The sequence below is a fragment of the Electrophorus electricus genome, chromosome 6 (assembly GCF_013358815.1).
Source record: "Electrophorus electricus isolate fEleEle1 chromosome 6, fEleEle1.pri, whole genome shotgun sequence".
Lineage (NCBI taxonomy): Eukaryota > Metazoa > Chordata > Actinopteri > Gymnotiformes > Gymnotidae > Electrophorus > Electrophorus electricus.
The window spans coordinates 13,433,896-13,461,693 of record NC_049540.1 but is presented as its reverse complement, the minus strand read 5'-3'; the positions used below and the strand labels follow the sequence as shown (position 1 = coordinate 13,461,693).

At 45.2% G+C, this 27,798-nt stretch overlaps 3 protein-coding genes across 8 annotated transcripts; 2 read left to right on the top strand and 1 right to left on the bottom strand.

Moving 5' to 3' along the window:
* The first annotated feature begins 1,594 nt into the window (after positions 1-1,594).
* uap1l1 (UDP-N-acetylglucosamine pyrophosphorylase 1, like 1) lies at positions 1,595-5,931 on the top strand. Its single transcript, XM_027010272.2, has 9 exons — positions 1,595-2,221; positions 2,329-2,533; positions 2,676-2,851; positions 3,031-3,203; positions 3,390-3,583; positions 3,977-4,117; positions 4,210-4,395; positions 5,016-5,082; positions 5,625-5,931. Exons 1-9 carry the CDS (start codon positions 1,927-1,929, stop codon positions 5,709-5,711), a joined length of 1,524 nt encoding a protein of 507 aa, XP_026866073.2. The 5' UTR covers positions 1,595-1,926; the 3' UTR covers positions 5,712-5,931.
* Positions 5,932-6,134: 203 nt separating this feature from the next.
* zdhhc12b (zinc finger DHHC-type palmitoyltransferase 12b) lies at positions 6,135-11,075 on the top strand. 2 transcript variants are annotated; one of them, XM_027010269.2, is made up of 5 exons: positions 6,135-6,627; positions 6,953-7,092; positions 7,187-7,276; positions 7,358-7,524; positions 9,223-11,075. In XM_027010269.2, the coding sequence occupies exons 1-5, from the start codon at positions 6,531-6,533 to the stop codon at positions 9,536-9,538; spliced, it is 810 nt and encodes a 269-aa protein (XP_026866070.2). In that variant the 5' UTR covers positions 6,135-6,530; the 3' UTR covers positions 9,539-11,075. The 2 variants fall into 2 exon arrangements, with proteins under 2 accessions (XP_026866070.2, XP_026866071.2); XM_027010270.2 differs by having other exon boundaries at positions 6,939-7,092.
* A 1,259-nt stretch (positions 11,076-12,334) lies between these two features.
* On the bottom strand, positions 12,335-25,945 carry pkn3 (protein kinase N3). 5 transcript variants are annotated; one of them, XM_027010267.2, is made up of 22 exons: positions 25,678-25,945; positions 23,006-23,282; positions 22,273-22,427; positions 20,345-20,474; positions 19,626-19,777; positions 19,305-19,527; positions 18,975-19,157; positions 18,725-18,834; positions 18,076-18,219; positions 17,402-17,477; positions 16,901-17,105; positions 16,625-16,721; positions 16,449-16,507; positions 15,450-15,519; positions 15,274-15,365; positions 14,704-14,880; positions 14,413-14,475; positions 14,259-14,335; positions 13,964-14,106; positions 13,419-13,526; positions 12,968-13,048; positions 12,335-12,864 (listed from the first exon to the last, which is right to left on the bottom strand). In XM_027010267.2, the coding sequence occupies exons 1-22, from the start codon at positions 25,696-25,698 to the stop codon at positions 12,664-12,666; spliced, it is 2,844 nt and encodes a 947-aa protein (XP_026866068.2). In that variant the 5' UTR covers positions 25,699-25,945; the 3' UTR covers positions 12,335-12,663. The 5 variants fall into 5 exon arrangements, with proteins under 5 accessions (XP_026866068.2, XP_035383081.1, XP_035383078.1 ...); XM_035527188.1 differs by lacking the exons at positions 23,006-23,282; positions 25,678-25,945 and having other exon boundaries at positions 20,345-20,469; positions 22,273-22,333; XM_035527185.1 differs by lacking the exons at positions 22,273-22,427; positions 23,006-23,282; positions 25,678-25,945 and adding an exon at positions 21,253-21,562.
* Positions 25,946-27,798: the final 1,853 nt, after the last annotated feature.

The window sequence follows — 27,798 nt, the reverse complement described above, 5'->3', positions numbered from 1 at the left end:
TCAGTACATATTCCGTAGTTCTATACATTCTAGGAATTTTTGGAATGATGCAGACTGGTACAAAACTGACCAATGCTTTAAAAATAAGAACTTTTTTAAATTGTATTTCACAGATTGTGATAAGAACATGAGCTATACAACAAATCTTTATTTTTCTTGATAAATATTTTGTTCATAAAATAAAATTTACAAATAGAACACCACATTACAACTTATTCAAAATTGATTTTCACAATTATATCTCTTGAATATATGCAATGTGAAAAAAACAAAACAAAGTAAAGGAACATCTTGAAATATATCCCTTAAAATATCAAAGGAGATGTAGTGGAGATGGTTTCCAGTCTCAAGTTCCTGGAAATCCACATTACGGAAGAATTCACCTGGACCACAGACACTGTTGCTCCGGTCAAAAATCCCAACAGCCGATCTGTTTTAGCGAGCACTCAGGAACTTGTGATGGGGCTTGTTTTTTTTGGGGGGGGGGGGCAATCTCGCTTAATGTTCTTTCATGATTATGTCATGCCCGTGGCAAAGTTTTGTGAACTTAAAATGCATGCGAGTCTTGGTGATCCTGTGTCATTAATCCACGTTATGCGCTTTAGAATGTCCCCTGAGGGCGTGTGTAAAAAGAAGGTGAGAGGTATAGCCATCCATTGTAATTAGAATATCCTAATACGAAAGTTATATAATTTATATATTCGTGATACTAGGTAAATATCACATTCATGAAACAAAATTGTGTAATTTCATCCCCGTTTCAATGTTGTCATCACAGCCCTTCTTAATACGGACTGCATAAAGTTTTCAACGACTAAGAAAGCTAAAAAGACTAAACTTATTGGATTCATTTGTAATGATCTCTATGTAACGCCCTCTGTTGTATTTTATATTTGCTCTGATGTATGAATGTGTATCTCAAATAAAATAAATAAATTTTATTGTTGTCCTCGTGGTATAGTCGTGGTATTTCCGGGTTAAAACGCAAACTTGCAAGGAATTAAAACTGCAAATAAAAGTTAAGAAGAAAAAAACAGCTTTTAAAATCTTTATTTGCCTCGGGTAATGCGTCGATATGTATTTCTTTCAGCTTGGCTCTGCAATTTTCAGAAAGTTAACTGAACAGAAGGTACACGGACCCGTCTGCTTGTAGTACATGTATAGCTGTATGGTTTTATTCTCAAGGGTTGGCTTTCTCGAATATTGTGAAAGCATAAAATGTCACGCTTATAAAATCAGATCTTTTAGATTCAAATCGCACCTAACAATGAAACTTTACTTTCTGATGTACTGTGGTATCTTTATAACTGTAGAATAACTGGTAGCTTGTAGGCTACGAAATGTTTGCAAATGCAAAATAAAAGCCTACACTTAAAGTAATCCGTTAAGATCAAATCACTAGCTGCCATAAACGTCTCGGTCCAGATATGTGATTTTTGTATTATAGTTAATGAGTATCTGGCGATTTGGAAGATGAAATCTAGGTGCAGGTTAAAACAAAGGGAAATTTCAACCTGTCCTTGCGGTAAAATGAGCGGAGAATGAGGGTAGGATCCACGAGAATAATCACATGACAGTGGCCGGGAGTGAGGAAGTGACTTGCCTTTAGTAAACACTTCAAATATGCTGAGTGTCCCTAACTTTACTGAATTTACCAAACGCTTTAGCGATTACTCTGCGTAATACCCGCGAATAGTGTTGATGCCAAGGTAACACAACCCGTTTCAGAAACTCTTGTCACCTGATGATCTGAGTCAGCTGCGATTTTTTGGTTTGTTATGTTTCCCAGCCATTCATTTCACACTGCACAACGTTAGATTAGTTTTTCATGCCCTTCGGTCACGAGTTTTAGGCGGGAGGAGAAAAATAATTGATATCCGAGTCAGGTGAAACTGTGTGTGTCTGCTTGCTGTCGACTGATCGCATATGTCTCGAACAACGATGTCGTTTGAAGAAGCCAGGGCGAGACTAGAGTCCGCTGGGCAGACCCATGTTCTGCGATTTTGGTCTGAGCTGTCTGCGGAGGAGAGGGAGGCGTTTATGGGCGAGCTGTCCCAGCTGGACGCCGATGAGCTGAGCCTGCACTGCCGGACTGCTTCCGAGGCTGCGAGGGCGAGTGGAGGCGAGCGGCCGGTTGCACGTATGGAGCCAGTCCCACCGGAATTCATCGGAAGTGTGCGTAAAAGTGGTCAGCAGACACTGAAAGAATGGGAGGATGAGGGTAGGTGTTTGTTCTAAATTTGGCACTTATTTGCTCGTTATGGAGGAAAACGGAGGATGGAGCTCAGAACTAAAAGCTTACGCGAAAAACTTTAAAATGTTTTGCAGGTTTTTTGCAGATAGCACAAAACAAAGTGGCTGTCCTGTTATTGGCTGGAGGTCAAGGAACTCGACTTGGAGTGCCGTATCCCAAAGGAATGTATAACGTTGGATTACCAACTGGCAAAACCTTGTATCAGATTCAGGCAGAGCGGATCAGGAAAGTGCAAGAGCTAGCAAGTGTGAAATATGACTTAAAGTGCACGGTTCCCTGGTGAGTGTCATCTACCAGTATTTGCTACTTTAATCCAAACACTACAATTGTTTAACTCCTCTTGTCTCACAATTCTGGGGTGGTCATAGACCCAAAGATTTTGGTAATATAGGACAAACCTTGGTGGTGTCTTTTCATGCAGGTATATAATGACCAGTGAGTTCACCCTGGAGCCCACAGAGACGTTCTTTAAAGAGAGCAACTACTTTGGCCTGGACCCATCTGACGTGGTCATGTTTGAACAGCGGATGATCCCAGCTGTAGACTTTAATGGGAAGATTATGTTGGAGAAGAAGAACAAGCTAGCTATGGCTCCAGGTTTGAGGCTTTTCTGTTCATGGACTACATGAAACCAGTGTGGCAAAATGACCAAGGACATGAGGTAATCCACTGATTTTATGTCTCAGTAGTACCTTTGAACTCGTCTGGACTCATGCACCATTTTGTGTGTGTGTGTGTGTGTGTGTGTGTGTGTGCGTGCTTCCTGGCTTTGCCAGATGGCAATGGAGGCCTCTATCGTGCCCTTGTAGATAACAAGATCTTGGAAGACATGGAGAGGAGAGGAGTGCAATATCTTCATGTGTACTGTGTGGACAACATCCTGGTTAAAATGGCTGATCCTGTCTTCATTGGTTTCTGTGTGAAGAATGGAGCAGACTGTGGTGCTAAGGTACAGACAAATACTTTGTAATGCAAGGGCAACCTGGATTGAATAGGTTTGAACTTTTTGCCTTCATCCTCTCCCCCTATTAGTGTTTTAAAGTGTTTGTGTGCTTGCATATATAATTATAATTTTTCATTTGTTCTTAAAATAGACTGCCTGAATGACTGACTTTGCTTTGTCTCTCTCGGTGAGGTGGTAGAGAAGGCATATCCTACTGAGCCTGTCGGAGTAGTGTGCCGTGTAGAAGGGGTGTACCAGGTGGTGGAGTACAGCGAACTGAAGCCAGAGCTGACAGAGCAGCGCCACCCTGGAGGAGAGCTTGTGTACAGTGCTGGAAACATTTGCAATCACTTCTTCACCAGAGACTTCCTACGTGATGTTGCTCAGTGAGTGACATAATACTCACCCTGCTTGATCTACAATACCACATCTATCATCAGATAAAGATTCAGTTTGCCAGGGATCATTGGCAGTCAAACTGAAACTCTATCCACCTGTCTCTTTAGCTTTGCTTTCAAACACTTTTATTATAGACAATTTCACTACACTACGAAATTCAATCGCAATTGTTATCCAACTGTTTCTTCTTCTGATTGATTTTTGGCCAGATTTTTGACTATTCAACTATGTGGGAATTACTTAAGCTGTGCAATCACTCTGCACGTTTCTAGTTTAGTATATAAAAGTTTAAGTAGTTTTGAAAGTTTTGACTCACTTTTGCCACATTCATGCCAATTGTTACCTTCTCTATTCTGGATCTTGTTTTCCTAATCCTTCAGACAGTTTGAGGGAAAACTAAAGCAGCATGTGGCCATTAAGAAGGTACCATTTGTGGATGAAGAAGGCAACCTTGTGAAACCTACTAAACCAAACGGAATCAAAATGGAGAAATTTGTCTTTGATGTCTTTCAGTTTGCAAAGTGAGTCTTGAAGCCATCATCCACATTATTATTTTAAAAAATCTGTTTAAAAATAATTCTTGATGTGATTTATAAGTGTTCTGTTCTTACAGGAAATTTGTTGCTTTTGAGGTTGTGAGAGAAGACGAGTTCTCTCCCCTGAAGAACGCGGATGGAGCACCTGTGGACACGCCCACCACTGTGAAACGCTCTCTGTTAGCTCAGCACTACCGCTGGGCAGTGCAAGCCGGAGCCCGCTTCCTGGATGAGGACGAGAATCCCATTGAGCCAAAACACAGGTGCCGAAGGACAAGAATTTCCTTTTTCTCCCTTTTTGCCATATATCCCACACCCTGAGGATCTTGGCATTAGTGAATCTGAATCTGCTTATTTCAGAAGAGCACAAATGCCTTAATTCACCAGTATAGGATTGAGACATCTAAGGACTGGCAGGCAGTGTTTTAGATGAAAGTTAGTGGACAGCGAAGAACATGAATAACATGTGTTGTGTTGTGTAGTGTATCCTTCTACCAAACGATTATCAAACTTTGAGTTATGATTGAGTTCTTATGCAGTATTGATCAGAATGTAAAAATGAGTTATTAAATTAAGTTTAAAAAAGAAAAAGAAGTGATCTTCTGGATATATGACAGTACCCTGACACACATTGTAGATTACACCACAGCTTGGCTCCATTCTTTTTCAGTTCAGTCTTTTTAAGAAATTTGTCTTTATGCAGACCCCTCCAGTAATCTCTTAGAATTTTTTGAAGTTGAATAGACCCAAATGTGTTGTGAGCAGTGGCTGTTTCTGGAGGAACACATAATCAATTCCCTGGTTCAGTCTGTTTGAAGAGAACTGTCAGCAGCAGAGAGTTTGCGATTACTGACTGGGGTTGCATTTATTGTCCAATCTGCAGGGCAGTGCAGGATGGCGAACTGCCAGTCCTCTGTGAAATCTCTCCACTTGTGTCCTACTCTGGAGAGGTAAGAGATCTATACGCATCTGGTTTATATTATTTTAAGTGGGTCTAAGATGTAAGAGAGCTTCTGCTCATGTAATGTCAGATATGCCTATGAAGGAATATGTGCTGAATAACGTGTACCATAGGGAACACACAGTAGTCTTTTGGAATTATAGTTTTTGTGAGATTTATATGGGCTCTCAATCTTCTTAAAAATCCTATTTTTAATGTGCTTACAAATCAGAATCAGGCAAAATGAATATTAATAAGTGTCTCATAGTTCTGTTGCTGTGGTGTGAAATGATTGAAGTTGCTCTTTACAATTTAATGTGTTCAGTATTTATTTCACTGTTTAATGGTATTTATCAGTTTATTTTAAGGTATGTTTTTTCTCTTGAGATGATGGTTCAATATACTGTAGACAAAACAGGCCGAGCTGAAATCACGTTATGAATGCACTGGATAAAGGAAAGAATCGAGCAAATAATGTCTGATCGTCGGCACACAAAAAGAGCACAAAACAGATGTGACTCCATCTGTCTTTTTTTTCTCTCGTTTTTACAGGGTTTGGAGGTCTTAAAACAGAAGTTGTTGAAATCCCCCTTTCTTCTGAATGAGAAAAATGTCATCAGTCTTGTTCAAAACTCATAATTAAATTCCTAGTATCGACTTTTAATATTTTGGGGGATAAGGGAACTAAAAGCGATAAAACATTTTGCCTGAATTAACATTGTATTATTGATATAGTTCATGCTTTTGAAGGTTGGGCAATCATGAAGTGACAGCTTAATGCTGATACATATCGGTGAAAGAAGACATTTTTAAAACGAAGGAATCCTGTGACATGAATAAATTATGCACATCACTTTGATCTAAAGTGTTTAATGATTGATTTTGTATTATCTCTAATATAATATTTTATTATTTCTAAATGCATTTTGCACATCTTTTAAAAGCATCGCCTACGTCCAAAATAACGTATCCTGCTGGCACTGTAGCGCGATTATTAACCGGAAGGTCACGTGGCATATTTTGGCCAATAGAAATCCTAGATTTTGACAGCTGAACAGAGGAGGAAAATGACATCAACAAACCCAACAGCGTTTAATACAAAGCTCACAGACAACATATAGACTAATGCATTTTCATCGTATTATATTCATGTATTAAGGTATTGGGGGTTTTGTTTCGAAAAGCTCATAAGGGTGGATATACGACGTTTTGCTAAAAGCAAATATACAGCCCAATGTTTTGAAGGCTGGAATGTCTTAGCTAGCTGCTAACGTTGACCAGTTAACGCGAACAACATCGATGGTTATAAATTACATCGTTTCATAGTTAGTTGTACTACACGTACGGCCTCTAGTCGGTGATATGTATTTTCCCGGTTACCATGCAGGTTAGTCGCATAAGTTACGAAATAAATTACATTAGGTGTGTGAACCCGTATCCTTAGCTAAGTATGCTAGGATGTTCAAAAATGTGTTCGGTTCAGGATTCCTCGTAAGAACCGCTCATGTTATCCTGACATGGGTTATAACGTTGATTCTGTTCCTGCACGACACCGGTAAGTATTTCTTTGCATCTGGCTAACTCAGACATTATGCGAAGACAAGCACCTGTATATTGATTGTTGTCTCTAACAGGCACGAATTCTATAGTTGGCACTAAACTGTGGATCAGGTGTGTCGCAGCACTGAGTCGAAGTTTTGAAAATGCATCTCGTTAGCTAGTAAAATAAAATGAAATGGAGACACTGTCACAAAATAATTATGCGAGACGAGAGTTGCTTCTTTGTGTAAATACTGTTTTTTTTTTTTTATTGCTCATGTCATTTTCGTTAAAGGAAATACAGTAATTTGTTAAATAGACGTTTAGTCTTTTCAACGCAGATCTCCGAAAGCAGGAGGAAACGGGAGAGCTATTAGTTCCCGTCGTGTTCGTTCTGTTGGTGCTGGTGTCCGTGCTGCTGTACTTCGCAGTCTCGCTTATGGACCCGGGGTTTGTCCTGTCCGACGACTGTGACCTCCAGGTGAGTCACTAATAGGTCACCGAACACTGAAACCTCTACTACAGTACAGTCTTTTCTTTCCGCGGACGCTAAACGTCACCTGTGCGCATTACAGCTGATTCTTGGCATCAGTGAGGAGCAGCAGGACATGATTCCTCAGACCAAGTCGCTACGACAGCGTCGCTGCGGACACTGCTTGTTGCAGGTGTGTTCACCAGTTATATATTACTACGTATGTGTGTATGTATGTATTGTCTATTCACAAGTGACGATGTTTCTGTTCCAGCAACCTATGAGATCCAAACACTGCCAGACCTGTCAGCATTGTGTGCGTCGCTACGACCACCACTGCCCCTGGATCGAGAACTGTGTTGGGGAGAGGAACCACCGCTGGTTTGTGCTGTACTTGGCTGTTCAGCTCATAGTCTTGCTGTGGGGACTACACATGGCCTGGTGAGTTTTATGGAACTGACCCTCATCTACTAACTAAGGGTAGCAAGTCCGCACTCTAAGTGATAGTCATTTATGATGTTTACAATGGAGTAAAAATACACACACACACACACACACACACACACACACAATAAGTTCTCATTGGCCAGCACATCTTTTAGTTTTGATGAGTAGGACAGATGGCTTTCATTCCTTCTGTACACTGTGCCAGACTTAAATACTTCAAGTATTTAGCTTAGGCATTTTTTACTTCTAGGTATCAGCATTGATCCCTGTGTCAACAGTATTCATGTTCAATGGTATCTTGAACTCTAATCTGCTGTACTGGGTAGGATATATTCTATGAGTAAATGACAAAGCACTTTTGTAAGTCACTCTGGATAAGAGCATCTGCTAAATGTCATAAATGTAAATGCAAGTAAGGGCTAAGTTTGATGTTTTGTGAGTAAAACATTAATATATATTAGATTCCTAGATCGAATTGGTCAGGTCTGTTAGCTAGCTAGATAGGTTATGGTTTTTATTTTGTTTGTTGTAATGTCATATTCGCATCCACTGTATGTTAATCATTTAACTTAACAATAATACTACTGCAAAGATCCACGCAAATGCCTGTGCGTTGCGTTGCAGAGAAGGGAGTCGTGGGTAAATGTAGCACACAGAGGCTCAGACGCCCTGAGATGCACACCTCCAAAATCTCAACTACGTGTTCTGTGGATCTGCAGAGGTGCATCATGTAAATGCTGATGGGCTGTCCAGTAATGTTGGACGCTGGTCTTGTGACCTAAACATTACTCGGCTCAAACTAGCGTGAAAACAAAATGGAAGTTTGAGAATCGACAGTCAGAAGAGGTACGGGGTTAAAAAAGTTTATATGATCTGTGCAAAAAGTATTATAAGAATATTGAAATCAGCATTAATTGTTGGAGAGAGAGAAAACAAACCTTGGGCAAAGGAAAGCAATGTGAAACAAATTTGCATGTCTGAAAAAGAAATGAGACCAAGAGTGGAGACCCCCAGAAAGTTCCAGCATGTTGCATTATGTTGACTTGGCTGTGTGGATTTTTTACAGGGAATCCTCAATTAAAATGTCATTTGAAAAAAAAATCTATTCATTTTCTCGAGTATTCTCTTTTGATTTATTATGTTCAGGGATACTACTGAGCATGAGACTTTCTCTGTTGCTTGTTTTATATGTTTACATTGCAATGAAGTTTGTTGGCTGATATGATCGTATGACGCCCACATTTGTTTTCAGAGATGCAGATGCAGATCTTTGCAGAAGTATTAACCAGCCTTAAGACACATCACATGTGCAACTCAAGCCTCCTAGCTAACTTTCCAAGCTTACTCCAGGCATCCCCTCTTATGTGACAAGTTTTCACATCCCACCACCTCGTCTTCTGCCAGCTTCTCCTGGATTCCTCTCTCACCTCATAAGCTCAAAGCAGAAGCAGTCCTAAACTCCAGCCCATGTTCTGATTCCCCCCCCCCTTTCTACACTAATTGGAGCTTTTCCTCAAACTATATTTGATTGTATCTGATGAATTGGACTGCATATGTATATTGACTGCGTATTACCTAGCATCATTATTTTTTTGCTCACACATTTTACCTACACTATTATGCAATAGTAGCCGATGCCCAATCTGCATATATTATTTTATTTTAACCACATTTGAACCGCTTCATGTCCAGGTCGGGCTTCAGTCACGCGGCTACGTGGCAGCTGTGGCTGAAAGCCAACGGCGTGCTGCTGGCAACTGCAGTGGTGGCAGCGGTCCTCTCCCTGACGGTGCTGCTTCTCCTGGGCTCACACCTGTACCTGGTGTCCCTGAACACCACCACCTGGGAGTTCATGTCCCGACACCGCATCTCCTACCTCAAGCACTGCGGCGCGGACGAGAACCCCTTCGACCGCGGGACCTTACGCAACCTCTGGGGCTTTTTCTGCATGTGGGAAACAGTGGTGTGGGAGCATGTCTACTTCAGACAAGGCAGCGAGCCCACTTAAAGGAGAAACCCTCATCCAATATTACACATTTAATGGTAAGACATCAACGTAAATGAAAATGCTACATTTCAGGTGGAATTGCATCTTAAATACAACTACATTCCTTTTATTATTCAGTTCTTAAATGCATGGACAGTGTTGTTTAATTATGTATGATCAACTTTAGCCAGTGTGGCTGACCAAGAGGTTTGAAGTTTTTTGTTTTTTTGTATTGTGTTCTGTGAATAGATGTGTGAAATACTTTCATATCATATTGCAGTGCTTATTTTGCACACTTTACAATATACTATTTTAAAGAAAAAGTTTTAAATTATTAATGTTTATGAACAACAATTCAGGATCATTACTGAGAATACCAGTTGAACAATTTGTCATTAATCTGACACAAATATTTTTCATCACCAAAGTCTAGACATGGACAAAGTTTTTATAGGGTGATTAAACACTTGTCCATTTTTATAGATAACATTGTATCAAGGTGTCAGAAACTACATAAACAAGTCCATCTATGATTACTATTATTATGATGTAGTTTGAGGCAAGTGTCATGATTTTGGCATGTAGTTTGCACAATACTCATAAGCTACCCTCATCTACTTTAGCCTTCTGGCTCCTGTGTAGAATCGTAGCCAAATTTGGACACAGAACATTTCTTGACTGATTGCTTACAAGGGCAAAACTGTAAATTGCATTTTTGTTGCTAAACTATTTCATAAATACGTCTCAAAAGGTACTTGTTTGAAATAGAAGGCAGACATGAAGAAGCACCAATCACTTTAAAATTGGAGAAAAATGACAGGGTTCACAGAAACTAGTAAATTATTGACATATAAAATAATGTCTTTTTACAGCATTAGAATACCTCTCAACCTTTTGGACTCAATTTCTCTAATTTAGGCAGGAAAATAGAATGTATTTTAATTGTTTTTTAGAGTACTTTTTATCTGCGGTTGACTTCCATTTATTAAGTAATTTTACAATATAAAAGGTCATTTTTAATTAGAGTATTTAATGATGCCATATACTGCAGGTAGTCACATGGTTCAAGCATTAATGAGCATTAGGGAAAATTTTAAACCTGAACCCAAGCATCTATTATTTTTGTAGAAACTTGACCAGCCTTTTTCATACTACATACCAGTAAGCAATTTGAAAGAAATAATTCTGTGTGCGCGCATGTATGATTGACTGTTTTCTCATTCGTACAGTAAGAAACTTGAATATTTATTTGTTAAATGAGTGCAATGCAGTCTGTACTGTGTGATACCTTCTAGTTAAAATTATTCTGACGTCTTCTGTGCAACATTAATAAATTTAAAAATCTCAGAGCGTAAGCAATAATTGTTTAATTCTACTTTTCAGAATCACTTCCACTGAATTTGCACTTCAGCTTTTTTTTTTAATTTTATTGTGTCAGTATTGTGCTGAATTCCAATAGACTTATGCCGCTTGGATCAAAGTTGTTTATGCAATGTTTTTGTGATAAGCAATGATGTACTGATTTTCTGAAAGAATTGCAATGTCAGTATTCAATAAACCGAACAAAAATGATCATATTGTATTTTATTTGTGAAAATACATTCATCCCCTTCTGGTACATTTAAGATTCTTTTCCTTCATTTGGCATATATAAAGGGCTAGTGTCATTTAAATATTTAGTTTTGCTCACAGTATAACTCAGCAGTAAACCATCGCTTAGGAACTCGGCACTGTAGCGGTCAGAAAATAATGATCCAAACATGATGCAAATAGAGACAAGAATGTGATGTACTCCAACCTGTCGAGATTCTAGCATGTTACAGTGCTCATTTCACTTAGTCATCTGTCCAGCTTTGAGGCCACAAACACTTCAGCTGCTTTAGTGTGTAGCTACATTTTAAATGCGCTATACATACCATGCGGAGACACTAGACAGGACATAAGCAAAATTGGCTTAAAAAGGTACATTTACGAACTTTATAACAAATATAACAGTAGTGTGTATGGAGTGCTGTTTAGGGACAAAATATAAAAGTAGTCTGTCAATGGCACATAACTAAAATGACAAATGGAATATAAACATTACTTACTGTACCTTTAACTTGGTGATCAATCAGAATGAGCAGGTGTACACAGTAAGGATTTTAACAGACAGACAATACACAGACACGTAGGATGGGTAATTCAAACCAATGCTGGTTAAGTGAGTTGCTGGTTTGAGACCAATTTTAAAGCAAACCTCTTGGTGGAAAATAATGCAGATTAAATGTGGTCATCCAACATTTCTGCCATGTCACATGTTTTCACTTAAACACAAATGGAACTGTGACAAACAGACCACTTAAGATTTTCTATGATCTAAATCCCACCCCCACTCTATCCACCATATAACAAGAGTTTGGTCAATATTTTTGGCATATTATTTCAAGGTGCAGAGCTGCATTCAGTTTTTAAATCCTCAAGAACACCATGTCCATCACAACCCTGATCCATTCAGGCCCAGGGGAAGAACACCTCACAGATCACTGGAAGACCACCGAATACATCGTCAAGTGCAGTTTATACCGTCCCAGACAACAAGCAAAAAAACCCCAAAAAAACAAACAAAAAAAAACAAACAACTCATTCAGTATGGTTATTTTGCTACAGCACCACAGACAAAAAACACACACACTCACTCAGACACTTACAAACAGCCAATCAGGCGCATGTCAGGGCAGGTAAAAGCACAGCCTACTCACAGTGATGACAGGTCTGCTCTTCTCTTCACGCAGAGCTGCAGTGCTGTGGTAACGGGGCGCGGCGAGGCGTGGCGTGGGGGGGGGGGGGGGGGGGGGGGTAAAGAGTCAGAGCAGCACCGCTCAAATTTATTCCCCTGCTGGGAGCAGGCTGGGACTGGTGTTGGAAGAACTCACTGGTAGCTCCAAGCACACCTCCGCAGCCAGTCGCATGAAAGCACGCAGCGGATTTAAAGGGTTACAGTGAGCCAGCTTCACTTGGCTCCACTGCATAGGTAGATAAAACGGAGGTAGAGACACTGAGAAAGAAAAAAAAATTTAAAAAAAAGAGAAAGAGAGCGCGAGCAGGCAGCATGGGGACAAAGCCTCGCTCTGTCACAAGGCCCTCCCTTTCGAGTCTCGGGAAGCTCAACTTAGCGAGGAGAAGTCAAAGTCAGCGAAGATCTCCTGCTGCGCCGCGGTGAGGAAGAAGGGCGTGTGCGGCGGGGTGAGCACGGGTCTGAGGCGCGTGAACTCCTCGTCGAAGTTGCTGACGTCCGCCGGGGCCTTGATGCTGGGCAGGAACGGAGGCCTGAGGCGCTTGGCCAACAGCGCCTCCCAGTCCAGCCCCTGTGCGGTCACACAAGTCATTATTAAAGGAAGCCAGACTTCTCTAGGGAGAGTCCATGACAGCAGGGATGGATGAAGAAAGGTGAGGCAGAGGGGCAGTCACCTGGAAGAACCTGTGCGTCTTCACTTCGTTGGCGTCCTGCTCTCCCGCGCCCAGCCTTTTCTCTGGGTTTTTCTGCAACAGCTGGGTGAAAGGGGGGAGCGAATGTCATTACAGGCCAGCTGCCAGACAACCTGGCGACGCAGAGACCGAAAGCAGTAGCCTACTGTGCCTGCAGTGGCACAGACAGAGATACCCGCATGGGCTTTGCCAACGCACCTGCAATATTGAACACGGCCTGCAGATCCGCGTGCTTTAAAGCTCTAGCGGGTGGATGTTCTAACAGAATACTCTGGCTACACAACAAAAACATGCCTGCTTCTGACCTGCAGGCGCGGTGTTATATACTCCATAATGCACTGGCAGACCCACGAGACACCTCATGTCCTCCAGCACGCAGGCCTGCAAGACTGACTTTAGGCTGGGCAAGGGGGTGAGGTAGGTGCTGCTGTACCTTCTGCATTATAGAGGCCGACTCTGGAGAGAGAAACCTAGGGTAGCGCACTTCATCATTGACTATGCTGTCAAAGACCTCCTCTTCGTCATCGCCTGGGAACGGAGACTGGCGGGGAAAAGAGATGTTTGCAGGAAAAATGGAGTCATTATCATTCCATCACTTATCCATGGAAGTTTTTTTCTAAAGTCCTACATTTCCCCTCAAATACATTTTCCATTAGCAGGCTAATGCAACCAAAAGGAAACATGGCTAATCGTTAACCGATCTTAGTTCATCTTTACTCATTTACAGCTTTGATGTAGTAAAGATTAGGGCTGGACATGGACCAAATATTATATTGCGTTTATATTTCTGTCTTCAAAGTGGTGTGTTAAAAACACTCCAGTGAACACTTGCCACGACACACCTCCATTACTGTGACTAGAAACATGCATTTTGTTGGATCATGCCTGCAGTTATTCACACTCAGATGTCGGAGAGGGATGAAGATGCCCACAGCTTCTTGTGAAAGAGCGTGTGAGAAGGGGCCTGGTTTGACACACCTCTCCCACCAGCATCTCGTAGATGAGCACGCCGAGGCCCCACCAGTCCACGGCGCGGGTGTAGGTGCTGTCCGTCAGAACCTCAGGGGCCAGGAACTCTGGGGTTCCACAGAACGTGGATGTGCGGTCTCCGTGCCCCATACCTAAACCCATCATTGGGGGGGGGGGGTCATTAGATCCCAGTATTACAGCTTCATCTCCTTTAAATACCAGCGGGGTCATTGAGAGCATATAAAAGTTTAAAAATTCTATTCAAAAGAAGTCTAGGAGGATAACAGCATCAATGTTACTTTACCCTCTTTGCAAAGTCCAAAATCTGCTATCCTCACAAAACCATCAGCATCCATCAATAGATTGTCCAGTTTCAGGTCCCTGTTTAAGAATGGAGTACATTCTTTAAAGTGACCGGGCGCTGTAATTTTAACAGAGGACATAAAGAGAATACTTACCGGTAAACAATTTTGTTCTGATGCAGAAACTCAAGTCCCAGAAGTACACAGGCAGCATAAAACCTGGCCAGTGCAAATAGGAAGTGTTAAGTGGCCTTAGTTATTCCACTGCAGGTGTAACTAGGTTATTTTTAAACCAGGACTTATGATCCAGAAGCTGGAGACGATGCTTCCAAAATTAGATTCTTTCCATTATTAGTGAGTTCTTAAGCCTTATAGAAAGAAACTGTGCCTGTACTTATGAATGTACATGCATGCAAGTACATGTGTGTACGAGTGCGCGTCTTGTACCGGGTCTGTCGCTCAGTAAAGATACTGGTGTGTATGTGGGTCATCAGGTCTCCCCCGGGCGAGTACTCCATAACAAAGCACACATGGTCGCACGTCTGGAAACAGCCGTGCAGGTTCACCAGGAACGGATGACTAGAAGCGTTGATGGTTTCAAAGATCCTCTTCTCACATATCAGGCTGGTGAAACGATACGACATAAAAACACAACGTGCAAGGGGATAAAACTGGTCCACCAGGTCTAAAATGACAGTGGCAGATTGTGTGATTAATCTATTCATTAACTAAAAGAGCTGACATCTCATTTTAAGCACTTGTACGTTATGATATTATTCATAATCTAGTATACAAGTTGGAATGTGAGGCTTTTAATTACTGAACATGAGCAACGTTTCTTCTGGACTCTACTTGGAATTTTAGCGTAAACCGCAAAGCCATGATGGACTCATAAGGCCGGCGGCCACCAATGGTGCGTCCATGGCAGCCATCGGCCCTCGTTCACCATGACTACGGGCATCAGCGTTCATTTGTTTAGCCCAGCTAAACTGCACAGTGGCCGCTGGGCCAAGTCACCTGTCTACTTCATCGCGCGTCACCACGTCGCCTTTCTTCAGGGCTTTGATGGCGTACAGCTTCCCCGTGTGCTTGTACTCAGCCAGCAGCACCTGCAGCAGGATGGAGACGGAGAGCGTGAGGAGGCACTAGAGTGGTGAGCCTGAGGGTGGAGGGGATTAGGGTGGGGAGCACACCTTTCCAAAGTGACCTCGGCCAAGGACAGAGATGCAGCGAAAATCATCCATCTGCAAGTCCTCTTTCCTCCTAAAAAGGAAGCAGGAGACAGGAGGTGAGTCCACGCCGAGGACGACTCTGGGGGAAGGACGACAGGAAAGAGTGAATACTTGGGGAGAGGAGAGGAAAAGATGTGTGGATGGGTGGATACGTGAGCGCGTGGGACGCTGACAGAGCAGCTACACAGTCTGTCAGTGGCTACGCCTCACCAAACCTCCCATTCACTTTCTAAGGGAGCATCAATACATCGCAGCAGAAAGTTGATCCCGGCCAAACTTTATATATAAAATTTTCATATATATTTTCATGTGAAAAGGTACTCAACTGTAATAGGGAGGTTGCCAGTTCAAGCCCCACCACTGCCAAGTTGCCACTGTCGGGCCCCTGAGCAAGACCCTTAACCCTCAGTTGCTCAACTTGTGTTCAAACATAACTGTATGTCGCTTTGGATAAAAGCGTCAGCTAAATGCCGTAAATGTAAAATGTAAAGAAAAGTAAATGTTGGGTTTGTCCATTTTCTCCCTGACTCACCGTGCCTGATTTACAGACGTATAGACAGTAAACAGAGATGCACTGCATGCAGGAACGTTTTGGAAATTGTTGGTCTGTCTGGTGGGTTTGAAGATCAGGTGTATGTCATTTTATTAATAAAGCAGGTAAAGGCCTACCAGTTAAAATCGTTACATCCTCTACTAGGTTATCCATTATGCTATAAGGAAGACGATCCAACATTCCTGTACATATACACAATTTGAAAAATATTCTGAAATATTCAGAAACTTGTTTGGGTTCCAACATGTGGATAACTACACAACTAACTAATTTCTGACGTCCATTCCCCTTAGCTGCAAACCCCACGAGGGGGAGGGGGAGCGCTAACAGGCGTAGCATAAACGCTCCGTGAGATCCTCGCGGCTCAGGATTTCAACGGTTGCACAGATTTCTGACCGTTGACTTACTTCCGAGTGGGCCGCAGATCCTGGTCTCTGGGTGCTTCAGAAGAGTTTCCTTTGGAGTGCTACAAGACAGCCGGGAACAAAAAAACAAAAAAAAATACAAGAGGAAGTTCATCCGGAAGTGAAGCAGGGCGGAGGACGGAAGCGGGTGGTCTCGGAGGCCGCGGAGCGGAGCTTACCTTGTGGCCTGGGCTCTCTGCCGACGGGCTCAGGTAGAGGCGCGGGGGCTTGGGAGGTCGCTCCTCGCTGAAGTTCAGCTTGACCACCGCGGTGTCTCTGCAGGCAGCCAGCACAGAAGCCCATCACGCAAACGGACCAGGACGGCCAGCGTCCGTAACATTGGTGAGACGTTTAGCGTTGGTGAGAGAATGTTTTCTTTTCTCAGATAAGGACGCCAAGTTTTTTTTTTTTGCCCCCCTAAAGAACCCGGTGACGCCTGGGGCGTCTGCTCTGACCTGGGGGGAGGGATCGGGGAGGTGGGGGTCTTCTCCGCAGACGGCGGGGGGGTAAGGTCCGGCCTGGGGGCGGGCATGTCGGGGGCGGCCAGCGGTGGGCTCATGGCCGTTAGGGTGCTGCTGCACGGCGGCAACACACTCATCATCAGGCGCCCCCATGTGGCGAAGTTCATGTTCATCTGCGCCGCCCGCAGGAAGTTTTTACCTTGAAGGGTTGGTAGTGCAGGTACAAAGACACAGACGCATAAGTGGGTGCTGGGTTTGCTACTCTCAGCACCGAGAGATCTCTAGAAGCTCAGCGTCTGTTGAGCTGAGGTGGTTTACATGCAGCACACGCGTACACGTTCTCTCAAGTTTTAGTAACTCCGCAGTAATTTGTCACTCCTTTCATGATGGAACTGGGTCCAATAATGGTTTCTTCGATAATGATATATAGACTTGAATTGGCAATATGGAAGAAGAGAGAGAGAGAGAGAGAGACCCTTAGATAACCAATAGTACCTTTCTCTTTGGGAAATATACGCTTCTGCCGCTGTAGTTTTGGATGCCGCTCAATAACAGGATTGATGAACCTGACCTGCAGTCAAATTATTATACAAAAAACACCACCTGCACATTTTAACTCATTTGTCAACATCACAACATATGGCTAAGGCAAACAAACGGCATACTCCGCAGACGGATTTATAAGTAAATAATACTGACTGATAAAGCCGGCTCTTCCAACATTTAACCGACATGGAACGCTGTTGTGAGGGTGAGGCGAGGGCGGGGCCTACAGAGTGCTGCGGCGTGCGGAGGCGAGGGCGGGGCCTACAGAGTGCTGCGGCGTGCGGAGGCGAGGGCGGGGCCTACAGAGTGCTGCGGCGTGCAGAGGCGAGGGCGGGGCCTACAGAGTGCTGCGGCGTGCGGAGGCGAGGGCGGGGCCTACAGAGTGCTGCGGCGTGCAGAGGCGAGGGCAGGGCCTACAGAGTGCTGCGGCGTGCAGAGGCGAGGGCGGGGCCTACAGAGTGCTGCGGCGTGCGGAGGCGAGGGCGGGGCCTACAGAGTGCTGCGGCGTGCGGAGGCGAGGGCGGGGCCTACAGAGTGCTGCGGCGTGCAGAGGCGAGGGCGGGGCCTACAGAGTGCTGCGGCGTGCAGAGGCGAGGGCGGGGCCTAGCGAGGGCGGGGCCTACCTCAGTGAAGAGCGTGCCTTGCGGCTCCAGGTAGAGGCACATGCCGTGCCGCTGGTTATCCAGGAAGTCCTCCAGGCGCAGGAACTTGACGGCGCACAGGGCCCTCCAGTCCCGCCAGTACACGCCGATCTCCAGCTCGCGAGACTGCAAGATAAAAATAAATATCGGCATTGGCCACTGAGAAACATATCAGTCGACCACTACTGTGTGTATACGTGTGTGTGTGTGTGTGTAATAACTCTGATAAAACAGATGCACTGGACATGTATCAAGTGAAGGACTCGTTTTTGTAGAACATCAGACAAAACCACGTTGTCATATAGAGCAGCTGCAGCAGGTCCAGGGCTCAGAGGGGCTGGGACGCCGGGCGCTGTGCTCGGTGCCAGCGGCGAGCAGAAGATTAGAGTCGAGCAGGGGATTACTTATGGATTGCAGCAGAAAGCCGCAGGTTTTGGAGGGGCTGACTGCGCTGTGCTAGCAGGGCTATGGTAAAAGGCAGCGAGGGCACAACCCTCCATACAGTCAGCCTGATCACTTAATAGACTCGTCAGCCCATCGTCTGTTGGGGGCATTCTGAGCAGGACAGGTAAGGCTGAGCTTCGAGAGTACTGATCTTTGGAAAGGACTGAGCAATGTGTGTGGGACTGACCCGCTCCAGCTCGATGGTGAAGCTCTGATCCCAGGCCTCCTTGCCCACGGTCCGCCAGTGTGTGCGGCCCACCATGCGGTTATCCACCTTCAGCACTGCGCTGATCTCCGCTGCGGTGAAGGAGCACGCACGTGCACACACACACACGCACGCACACACACTTTGTAGAGAAACCTATGCTGTCTAACTGAAACAAATGATCCCCGTACATGTGGGCAAAGACTAAAAGGCGCCGACTTCCTGGACTCACCGGAGAGCTCGTCGCCCTTGGCTGTCTTGCCGTTGGCGCTGCGTGTGGACAGGCCGGTCCTCATCCTCAGGGACTTGGCCTCGGAGGGGCTGCCGGGTGTGGAGGAGGGGCAGGACACGCGGCAGCGGCCCGGCACCGCCTCCAGCAGATCCTGGCAGCCCATGAGCCTGACCTCCAGGTGACCTGCGCAGGCAGGAGCAGTCAATGGCAGAGAAGCGAATTTTCTTTGATATTACAATACTCTAACATGTGAGAAAGGCTGAACCCAAGTCCTGGCACATGCACAGACACACAAGTTTGCTTTCACGGGCGAAAAGGCACTGCGAGTACCCGTGAGACTGGCTGGTTTGAAGAGCGAGCATGTGGAAGCTGAGGGTGAGGAAGGGCGGCGCTCCCTCTGTAGGCCCTGGGCACTGGGCGAGGCGCCCACCGTCAGCTCCTCCTTGATGGCGGCGCGTTTGGGGTGGTCCTGGGGGAGTTCTGCGAGCCGTCGCTCCAGGGACAGACGCAGGAGATCCAACTTCTGAGAGGACTCCTGCAAACGGGCTTGGGCCTGGACACGGATACACACGGACACGCTGCAGGGGAGGGGGTGGGGTGCTTGACATCTTTACGCGAGTCTGCCACAAGCTGAAGGGTGGGGGCCCTCACCTCTGCCAGCGCCCGGCGGTCCTGCACCCTGCGCCCTCCGAGCTGCTTCACCACGTTCTTCGCCCCTTCTGCCACGGCGGCCTCGATCCGCAGGTGGTGCCGCAACTCCTCCAGCCTGAGCTCCAGGGGACTGATGGTCTCGGAGGGTCGGCCTGCGGGCGGTAGCACCCCCCACCTCTGCCGTTAACCCGTGCCCGCGCAGGGCGGATGCGCACATGCTACACGGTTCAGCTTGGCGTGTCAAAGCCCCCCTGCCCCCAAGGTGTTGCGCCGTTTTCAGAAGAGGAAAAACAAACCTAACATAACTGACGAACAAGTAATTGGTTTCACCTCATGGCACTTTGCTTGCACAGCACAATTTCTTACTACGTTTATGCATTTCCTATTTAAAATCAGAGGACGACGTGTGAGGGACAGCACAGACTGTGTCTGTCTTGACTTTGAGAATAACACGCAGCTAAGCACTTTTTTTTTTTTTTTAGCAGTTAAGTACACAGAATGTGTTTGAATTCATCCAAGAGGCAAGGTCACCCCACGAGACATATCTTTATTAATAACCATCTTGAGAATGACTCAACCTCTTCCTGTCCTACGGTCACTGGCTATAGCTAGGCTTTCGGTCAAGGCGTCCTGTGAGAGTGCGCTTGCCGAGGGCGTGCCACGAGGGTGCGTTTTCTGAACGTGCACTGCGGGAGTGCGCGCGGCTGGGGCGTGCGTACCGTCCGGGGCCGTGGCCTCCCGCTCGCCCTCCCTGGCCTGGGTCACTTTCACGATCTGCATGCGCAGCAGCTCAATCTTGGTCCGGCTGTCCTGAAGCATCTGCTGGGCTGTGGACAGCATCTTCCTGTCCTGGGGACAAGGATGGCCCCGGTAAGCGAATGAAAGACACGGGCAGGATGGGAAAGGGAGCGAGCGGGAGGGAGCTTGGAAGGAAGGAAGAAAGAGAGAGAGAGAGAGAGAGAGAGAGAGAGAGAGAGAGGGGGGGGGGGGTGAGAAAGCAGAGGCTGACCTTCCTCCAGTAATATGAGCGGCAGATTGGCTAGGCTGCGCCTTTTTATAGCCCCTCGTCTCCTCCTCTGATCATATTCATTACTGCAGCCAGCCGGGTGTGCGGAGAACCCAGACACAAGCGCCACCATCACGACTGGTCATTCTCACTACAAAGCTTCATGGGCTGCCATGCAAAACAGGACCCCACGGCAACGCAGACGCAAACGCTGGTGTTAACTGGGTACGGCAAATGAATGACTCCTAGTAAGATCCGGTCGCGGTTTCGTGGCAGGACGGGATGAATGAGACAAAAGGCTTCACTCATGATCTGGTGCGCAACTAGTAAAAAGCTTTCAAAGCCTTGCTACCGTCTAGTCTGACTGCACAGGTCGAGTCATCATAGCCCAGTGCACGTGCCTTTACTTTCCACCGTCTTCTGTATAGCGGGCAGCATCAAGTATCTCACAGAATGCCGCTATGACCGCAGTGGCGATATAAACAAGGCGCACGCAAGTCTCCTTGTTAGAAAGGTTGCAGGCTCTATGTAGCACTTCTACTTTCTAAAACCGCCCCCACCCACACCCCCAAACCCCCCGCCTGCAAGCAGAGACAAAAGACACAGGAGAGAGCACACTACCGTCCACAGCGCTCTCCCACGCTCTAGGCAGCTCAGCAGCTCATCCGTCATCTTTCGTGGACTGTCAGACTGCTGTATGACATCCCCTTCATCCTCCTCTCTCCCCATCAGACGCTCCCTCTCCTCCGGTGGCGCCGCCGCCGACGGTCTCCTTCTCCCGAGCCCTAGCCGGACCGGGTCATGGTGCGGGACCGTGTGTGCCTGGACCCTAGGAGCCGAGATCTCGGTCTGTCCTGCAACACATCCGGCCGCGGCACCTGGGAAGCCATTGCCAGCCTCCTCCTTATTGTTTTAGTGCCCTTTGCATCTTACTCGATCCCTCCCTCCCCACTGCCTCTCCCTCTCTCTCCCTCCCTCCCTCGTTCAGCTGTTTTATGTTCCCCTTTCTCACACACTCGTTCTCCTCTGACTCTCTCGCCCCCCCCGCCCCCGAGTTAGCTTGCTCAGTGCCAGCTGCTTTTCTTCTCAGCCTGGCTGGCCCAAACCAGAACAACGCAGCATTGGCCGACGCAGAGTCACGTGGCCCAGTGCTGTCGCCGGGACCAGGACAGGAGAAACCGAATCTGAACCTGCCAGACCACCGCCCACCCCAGCACACATGGAGATTCGCTTGAAAGACTGTGTCAGTGTGTTTGTGTGTGCGCGTGCGTGGCTCAGGATGGCAGCTGCAGCATAAATCACAGCCTGCCAGGACACTGTGTACTAAGGCAGCGGCAGCAGAGGGAAAACAGGAATGCCTAGGACCAAGAACAATAAATGACCAAACACAATACCACACCACTGCTCCATGAGTTTTAAGGAGTGGGAGTAGAGTGCCTTTGGGGAACGGGGGGGGGGGGGGGGGGGGGGGTTGGGGGTCGTCAATTATGATAATGACACAACGAATGCATCACCGACCGAAAATGTCCAGCTGCTGTCGAAATGCTAGCTGATGTCCAAGGGCAGACCTGCAAGTTGCATTTCCAACACTGAGGTGCTGAGCAGATTACCGTGGGAGCGATACACAAGGGAGCCCCTCACCTTCACCGAGCGGCTGGCGTAGGTCTGGATGATGTTCTCGGCCCCCTGCTTCACTTTGAGCTCCATGGTGAGCTGTTTCCTCAGGGTGCGGATACGGCTGGACAGCGGGGATGTGGTGTCCTCCCAGTGGAAAGGGTCCGGAGACGAGGCAGCGGCTGAAAGCAGGAGAGGCGGGGGCGGGGGGGTTTAGCACCTCATGAAAACAACCCTCTGGTGCCTGTCAAGCAGATCACTGGACTCACAACCCATGTGGGTACATTGCCTGATATTTCAGTTGCCCACAGAGCCCTAAGCCTCTGCCAACTGGATCACATAAATATTCCTTTAAATCCCTCTTGTTGCTGAGTAGTGATGGTAACAGATGGCAGATTCCCCTTCAGTCATGGACCTCACGAACATGTGATAGACAGTGAGTAAGCAGTGAACCATGTTTGATTCTTAGAGGTATATAGCTTAAAAATGGAAGAGTGACTATGAGGTTATAATTTCGTAAGTGACTGGCTATAATCTACCGCACACGGAGGAACGGGTAAAACATTTACAACATTTTCTCAAAAACGGTAGATTGTCTGAAAGGCTGTTGTAAGGAACGATCCTTGAAGAATAAATACAGTAGGGAAAAAGAGCAACTGAAAGATTCAAAATCACAGAATGGAGGATTTAACGGCTGCGATCTGTAGAACTGTCAACTTCGGACGCAGACAGCGGAAGCGAAGTCCCAGCGGAGTCTCACCCGGTCCGCTCTCCCTCTCTGTGGCCATGGCGCGTGCGTTCAGCTCCTGCAGCTCCCAGTGGAGCTGCTCCAGCTTGCGGCTGGAGGCGCGCAACTGACCCTCCACGTCGGCGGCGCTCTTCCGGTTGGTGACGGCGCGCCGCAGGCGCTCCGCCGCCTCCTTGATCTTCAGCTCGCGCTGGATCTCCTGGCGGAGTACGGCGCGCGCGTCCTCAAGCCGCTGCTGGAACTCGGGGTCCAGGAGGTCACCCTCGGCCAAGCCCCGCAGGCCACCGCTCTGTGGGTGACACAGAGAGAAAGAGAGAGAGAGATTGATTCAGTATAGTTTGTTTGAACATGTTCCCAATGAGGAGCGTGCACCTAATGCTGAGGGAAACAAGACGTGCCCTTAGACACTAGTAACAGTGATGTGAATAGTGATGTGAATAACGGCTCTTCGAAGTGAACCGGTTCCCATATTGCCATGCCAAATGTCAGTGATGTGCAAAGCTGTGCAGAGGTGTCGTTCATTAGCTTTACAACGTAATCGCCAAGAAACACTCGGGAAATAAAGCGCGATTTCCCTTGTGCTCTGCTCCGCTCTCATCACTCACACTAGCTCGCTCGACTGCCGCTTCGCCCTCATTCACTGAGCCAACTTTGAATGGCGTGTTTAAAGCAACCGACAAATCCTACCCTTTCTCCCTAACGAGCCATTACCCATCTCCTGCGACTGCCTGGGTCTCACTGTTCGCATAGGGACTGGAAGGGGATTTGGGTAATGAAATTGGAGTACAACGATTAAAAAAAAAAATAAAAGTACGATTAATCCTTTCGTTCGTACCAGAGATCCGTCGAAAAGTACCGGATCGTTTACGACAGCAGGAACCCACAGTAGTGTTTGTTCTTCTAGCGAAATCGATCAGTTGGGACAAACGATGAAACGCTGAGCTTTTACAAAATGAGAGGAGCTGCCTAGGATCTAAAGGAAACAACGACATCTGCTGGGACAGCTTTCCAAAATCACTCGCAAACAAATTCTCAGCATGGACATTACTTTGCTTTGAAAAGTGCAGGGGTCGAGATTGCGGACCGTGATGATGCGTTCAGTTCAGCTGCCTTTCACATTCCCCCTTTTTTCAGCCAACTGCTGGTGGCCAGCAAGTTGGGCCCATGCGTTTGCGTAGTGGTAAAAGTCACCACTGTACATACAAGAAAGGATGTTCACGAAAAGGTTAACATGTGATGTGAAGTATTTGCTGGGGACGTGTCCCAATCATGCCCATCGTAAATTACGCCTACGTTTGTCAGATCAAAATACAAGTCACAGAAAACGACTGCAAGGATGGTCTTCAATTAAACCTACAGGTCAGGTGCACTAGCAATCAACTTTCCACCGGACCTGGGGCAACGTTTAGGTGCAAACGGATAATGTTCATAAGGCAGTCCCACCCTGCATAGCATGAGTGCGGGATATCGCTACCAAATAGGGAACAGGATTTGCACAAGGCTTAGCAATTCCCACGAGGATCCCAGGAGGACAAAGCTTTATAAATGTAGGCTAAAAGCGAGGGCCTGGTGTGGAGTTCCACCCAGTTGTGGAAGTGTGAACAGATCTGCTGGAGTCTTGGCGGCGTTTCAAACCAAGCTGATAACACAAACAGTTCTATCCACTGCGTTACCGCCTTTGCACAGAACACCACCACACTCAACAGTAAAAGAATTACAGAACACCACCAACACTTTAGATGTGTAAAATTACGTCATGGTATAATGTAATATCGGGCTTTTGGTTAAGCATATGGTCTCCAGCCAGAGCTTAAAAGCATAAGAAGATCGCTATAACCCCTTATCATGGTACTGCATGACTATAGGGATAATGAACATGCACGATACTGCAACGGGACGAATAACTCCTTACTAAACTAGCACCGATAAACTGTGCCTCGGTGTCCTTGTGAAGAGCGTTGTGCAGAGCTCAGGTGAGGAAATTTCTGGATATCCATTTTGGATGCAGGATATGCCATCCTTCTGACTTAGCCAAAAGTCTCTGAAAATTTAGCTGAAGAGAAATCTGAGCTCTAAAAAAAGAAAGCAAGAGAAACCCAAGGCCTGTCAAACCTGCCAAACCTGAAAATCTGATTCCTTCCTTTGCTAGTCATCTTATCGATTGCTAGATCTTGACAAATATATTGCTTACTCTATAGTTAGCACCTCTAATAGATCAGATATACAGGGTTTGTCTAAACACTCCCGAACATGCAACTCTCCCTAGAGACTGTTTTTGTTGGCTTCTTATCAAGGAATTTAAGGAATTACTTACAAGTTAAAGAACTACTCTGGTATTTTTCTAAAATAAATACTGCCAACTTATTTTCACAATTCAGTGAACAAATACATAAACTTATAAAGAGCGACTGCAAGCTATCTACATTAGTTAACTAACTAACTTGCATGTGATTTTAAAGCTTTAGGTTGGTTAGTTAGCGTTAGGAAGGTAGTTAACTGTACTTGTGTAAAGTTCAGGTTAGTTGTACACAATATCAGCAAAGTCTCGTCCACATCAGCATATTCCAGAGCTGTGGAAGTTAGCTAGCCAGCTAACCTGTAGCCATCAATAATTATACCCACAAACTTATTTCAAACTCCAGCCAATGTTTAACGCATTAAGAGAAATCTTCAGCCGATCTTACCTGAAGGGTCACACTCGCCATCACATATGTGGTGAGGTTTGTTTGTTGAACGTGTAGCTAAAGCCACCTGACTGTTACGGAAAATCTGAACCGAGGAGAACTGCTAACTGAATTGGTTTAAATATTGTAGCTACAAGAAACCATGTCGATGCTTCAAATTAAATTCCGAGCACACGGTTAAAAAATCATACACTCATGACAATTTATGATATATTTACAGTTGTTTCAAAAGGATGGAGGCTACAAGAAGCAACAGCTAGAAATGAGGTTATTAACTGCCACCGGTACTTTTGGGAAGTTTTTTCCATTTCCCTTTTCCTGATGTTTGAAAAATCCATTGACGCCTTCGTGGCGAACGATTGGCTACCGACCCTGTCACTCAAAGCCACCTCACGGTGTCTTATATTTATTTATTTATCTATCTGGGGGGAACTTGGGGCTGGGGGGGCTTGACTTGAAACTATGTGGCTTATACACCTCGCCTTTATTCTGAACACGTATTTTAAATTCCTTCAGTATTCAACTGTTTAACAAATGTTTGTGCAAAACGTGAATTGTCTTGTCTGTTACTCGTCCATGAATATCACTGTAGAATTTTGTCACCGGCCTACTAATTTCGTGTGCTTTGCAAATGTATTGCTTTATTTTTGTTTTGTTTTCTGCTGACGAAGGGCAAAATTTGTTTGTTTGCAAGGCAAAACATTATAGTAACAATGGAATTAAATATTATTGTTGTTGTTACACATATCACTACCACTTAATATGATAGGTTAAATAGAGACCATTTCATTTGTGCGCGCTATGCTTACACTTAAGTGGCGAGCAGAGGCATCAAAGCTGTCGAGAATATTTGATCATACTTATAATGATGATAGTACATTACATCATTAGACACCTCGGGGCTATTTGTAAGATATATTACCTTACACTACACATGACATGATCTGGATTGTGTTTCTTTTTTAAAACGTACAGTCTGTTCATTCACGTGGGGAAACAGAAAGCTTTCAATTAACCAATAAACAATCTACCAGGGATGATCAGAGAATATTCTCACCTTAAATTAACTAAAGTGTAAGAAGGTAATGGCTCCGATCAAAAAGGTTATTTTGAAACCCTGGTTTCAAAGAACCAAAAATATGGATCTCCGGACAATCTTTCTAGGGGGCAGTTAGCTTACATGAATAGGAGGGTTCACTTTCATAGCCTTTATCTAGGCTTAATAATAAGTTGAGCAACAGGTAGACATTCACAAAATTTTAAATCAAATCCGTAATGGAGGCTTCCAATCGTCACTTAATATGGCCAGTAGACGGCGGCATAAAGTAAAGTATTTATTCAGAAATAAGTATTAACTGCGTTTTAAAATTAATCAGCAATATTATTGTGTTAACTCATTACCCTTGCAGTGTATTAGACTCTGCAAAGAATATAATAAACTGAAGGACAGTTTAGTTTATACCCTGGATTTTTGTGAATGTAACGGTATTATTGGAGCGATACAATTGAGTACCTGTGACAGTGGACGCTCACAAACCTTGGAGTTTCAGGAAGACAGCTTTACTTAACCAAATATTCACAGTTAGGACCTTTCTCATCAAGTCCTGTGTGCATGTACCCTAAAAACAGCTGAGCTCTCACTGGCTCAAATGTTTGTTGGGAAAGCTGAAGATGGAGTGGGCAAAAGCTGTATATTTTACAGCGGGAAGGCAGAACTGGAAAGTCATGTAAATGTGTATGTATAGGAGCAATAAGCAGCTAAAAGGAGCAATAAGCAATTTTCCCAATGATTCTTCTTATGAAACAGTCATTATATTGACACCTAGTGGCCTGAATATTTCAAAGATTCTGTACTAAGTCTATTTTTAAGATGGACCCACTCTATGGAGAATAAATTAATTAATTTGAGGAATACAGAGCAATTTGATTCTTCATCATGTGAGCTACACTTTACAGAAAAATGTACAAATAATAAACGTTTTTGCTACATATTGGTGATAGAAAATGCCTTATTGGTTCTTTAAAGATTAAATGTAATTCCCAGGATGTTATTTAAAAACTTGAATTGAAAAGTTTAATTACTAACTGCTAATTGTCATTTCTAATCACAAACTGAATTGC

Coding starts and splice junctions, on each gene's coding strand:
- uap1l1 (XM_027010272.2), top strand. CDS start 1,927: ATGTCTCGAACAACGATGTCGTTTGAAGAAGCCAGGGCGAGACTAGAG. Junction 2,852..3,030: donor CAAGCTAGCTATGGCTCCAG/GTTTGAGGCTTT, acceptor TGGCTTTGCCAG/ATGGCAATGGAGGCCTCTAT. Junction 3,204..3,389: donor GAGCAGACTGTGGTGCTAAG/GTACAGACAAAT, acceptor TCTCTCGGTGAG/GTGGTAGAGAAGGCATATCC.
- zdhhc12b (XM_027010269.2), top strand. CDS start 6,531: ATGTTCAAAAATGTGTTCGGTTCAGGATTCCTCGTAAGAACCGCTCAT. Junction 6,628..6,952: donor TCTGTTCCTGCACGACACCG/GTAAGTATTTCT, acceptor TTTTCAACGCAG/ATCTCCGAAAGCAGGAGGAA. Junction 7,525..9,222: donor TGGGGACTACACATGGCCTG/GTGAGTTTTATG, acceptor CTTCATGTCCAG/GTCGGGCTTCAGTCACGCGG.
- pkn3 (XM_027010267.2), bottom strand. CDS start 25,698: ATGGCGAGTGTGACCCTTCAG. Junction 16,722..16,900: donor TCCCCGATCCCTCCCCCCAG/GTCAGAGCAGAC, acceptor GGCTGCCTGCAG/AGACACCGCGGTGGTCAAGC. Junction 12,865..12,967: donor AGACGCACAGGTTCTTCCAG/GTGACTGCCCCT, acceptor GTGACCGCACAG/GGGCTGGACTGGGAGGCGCT.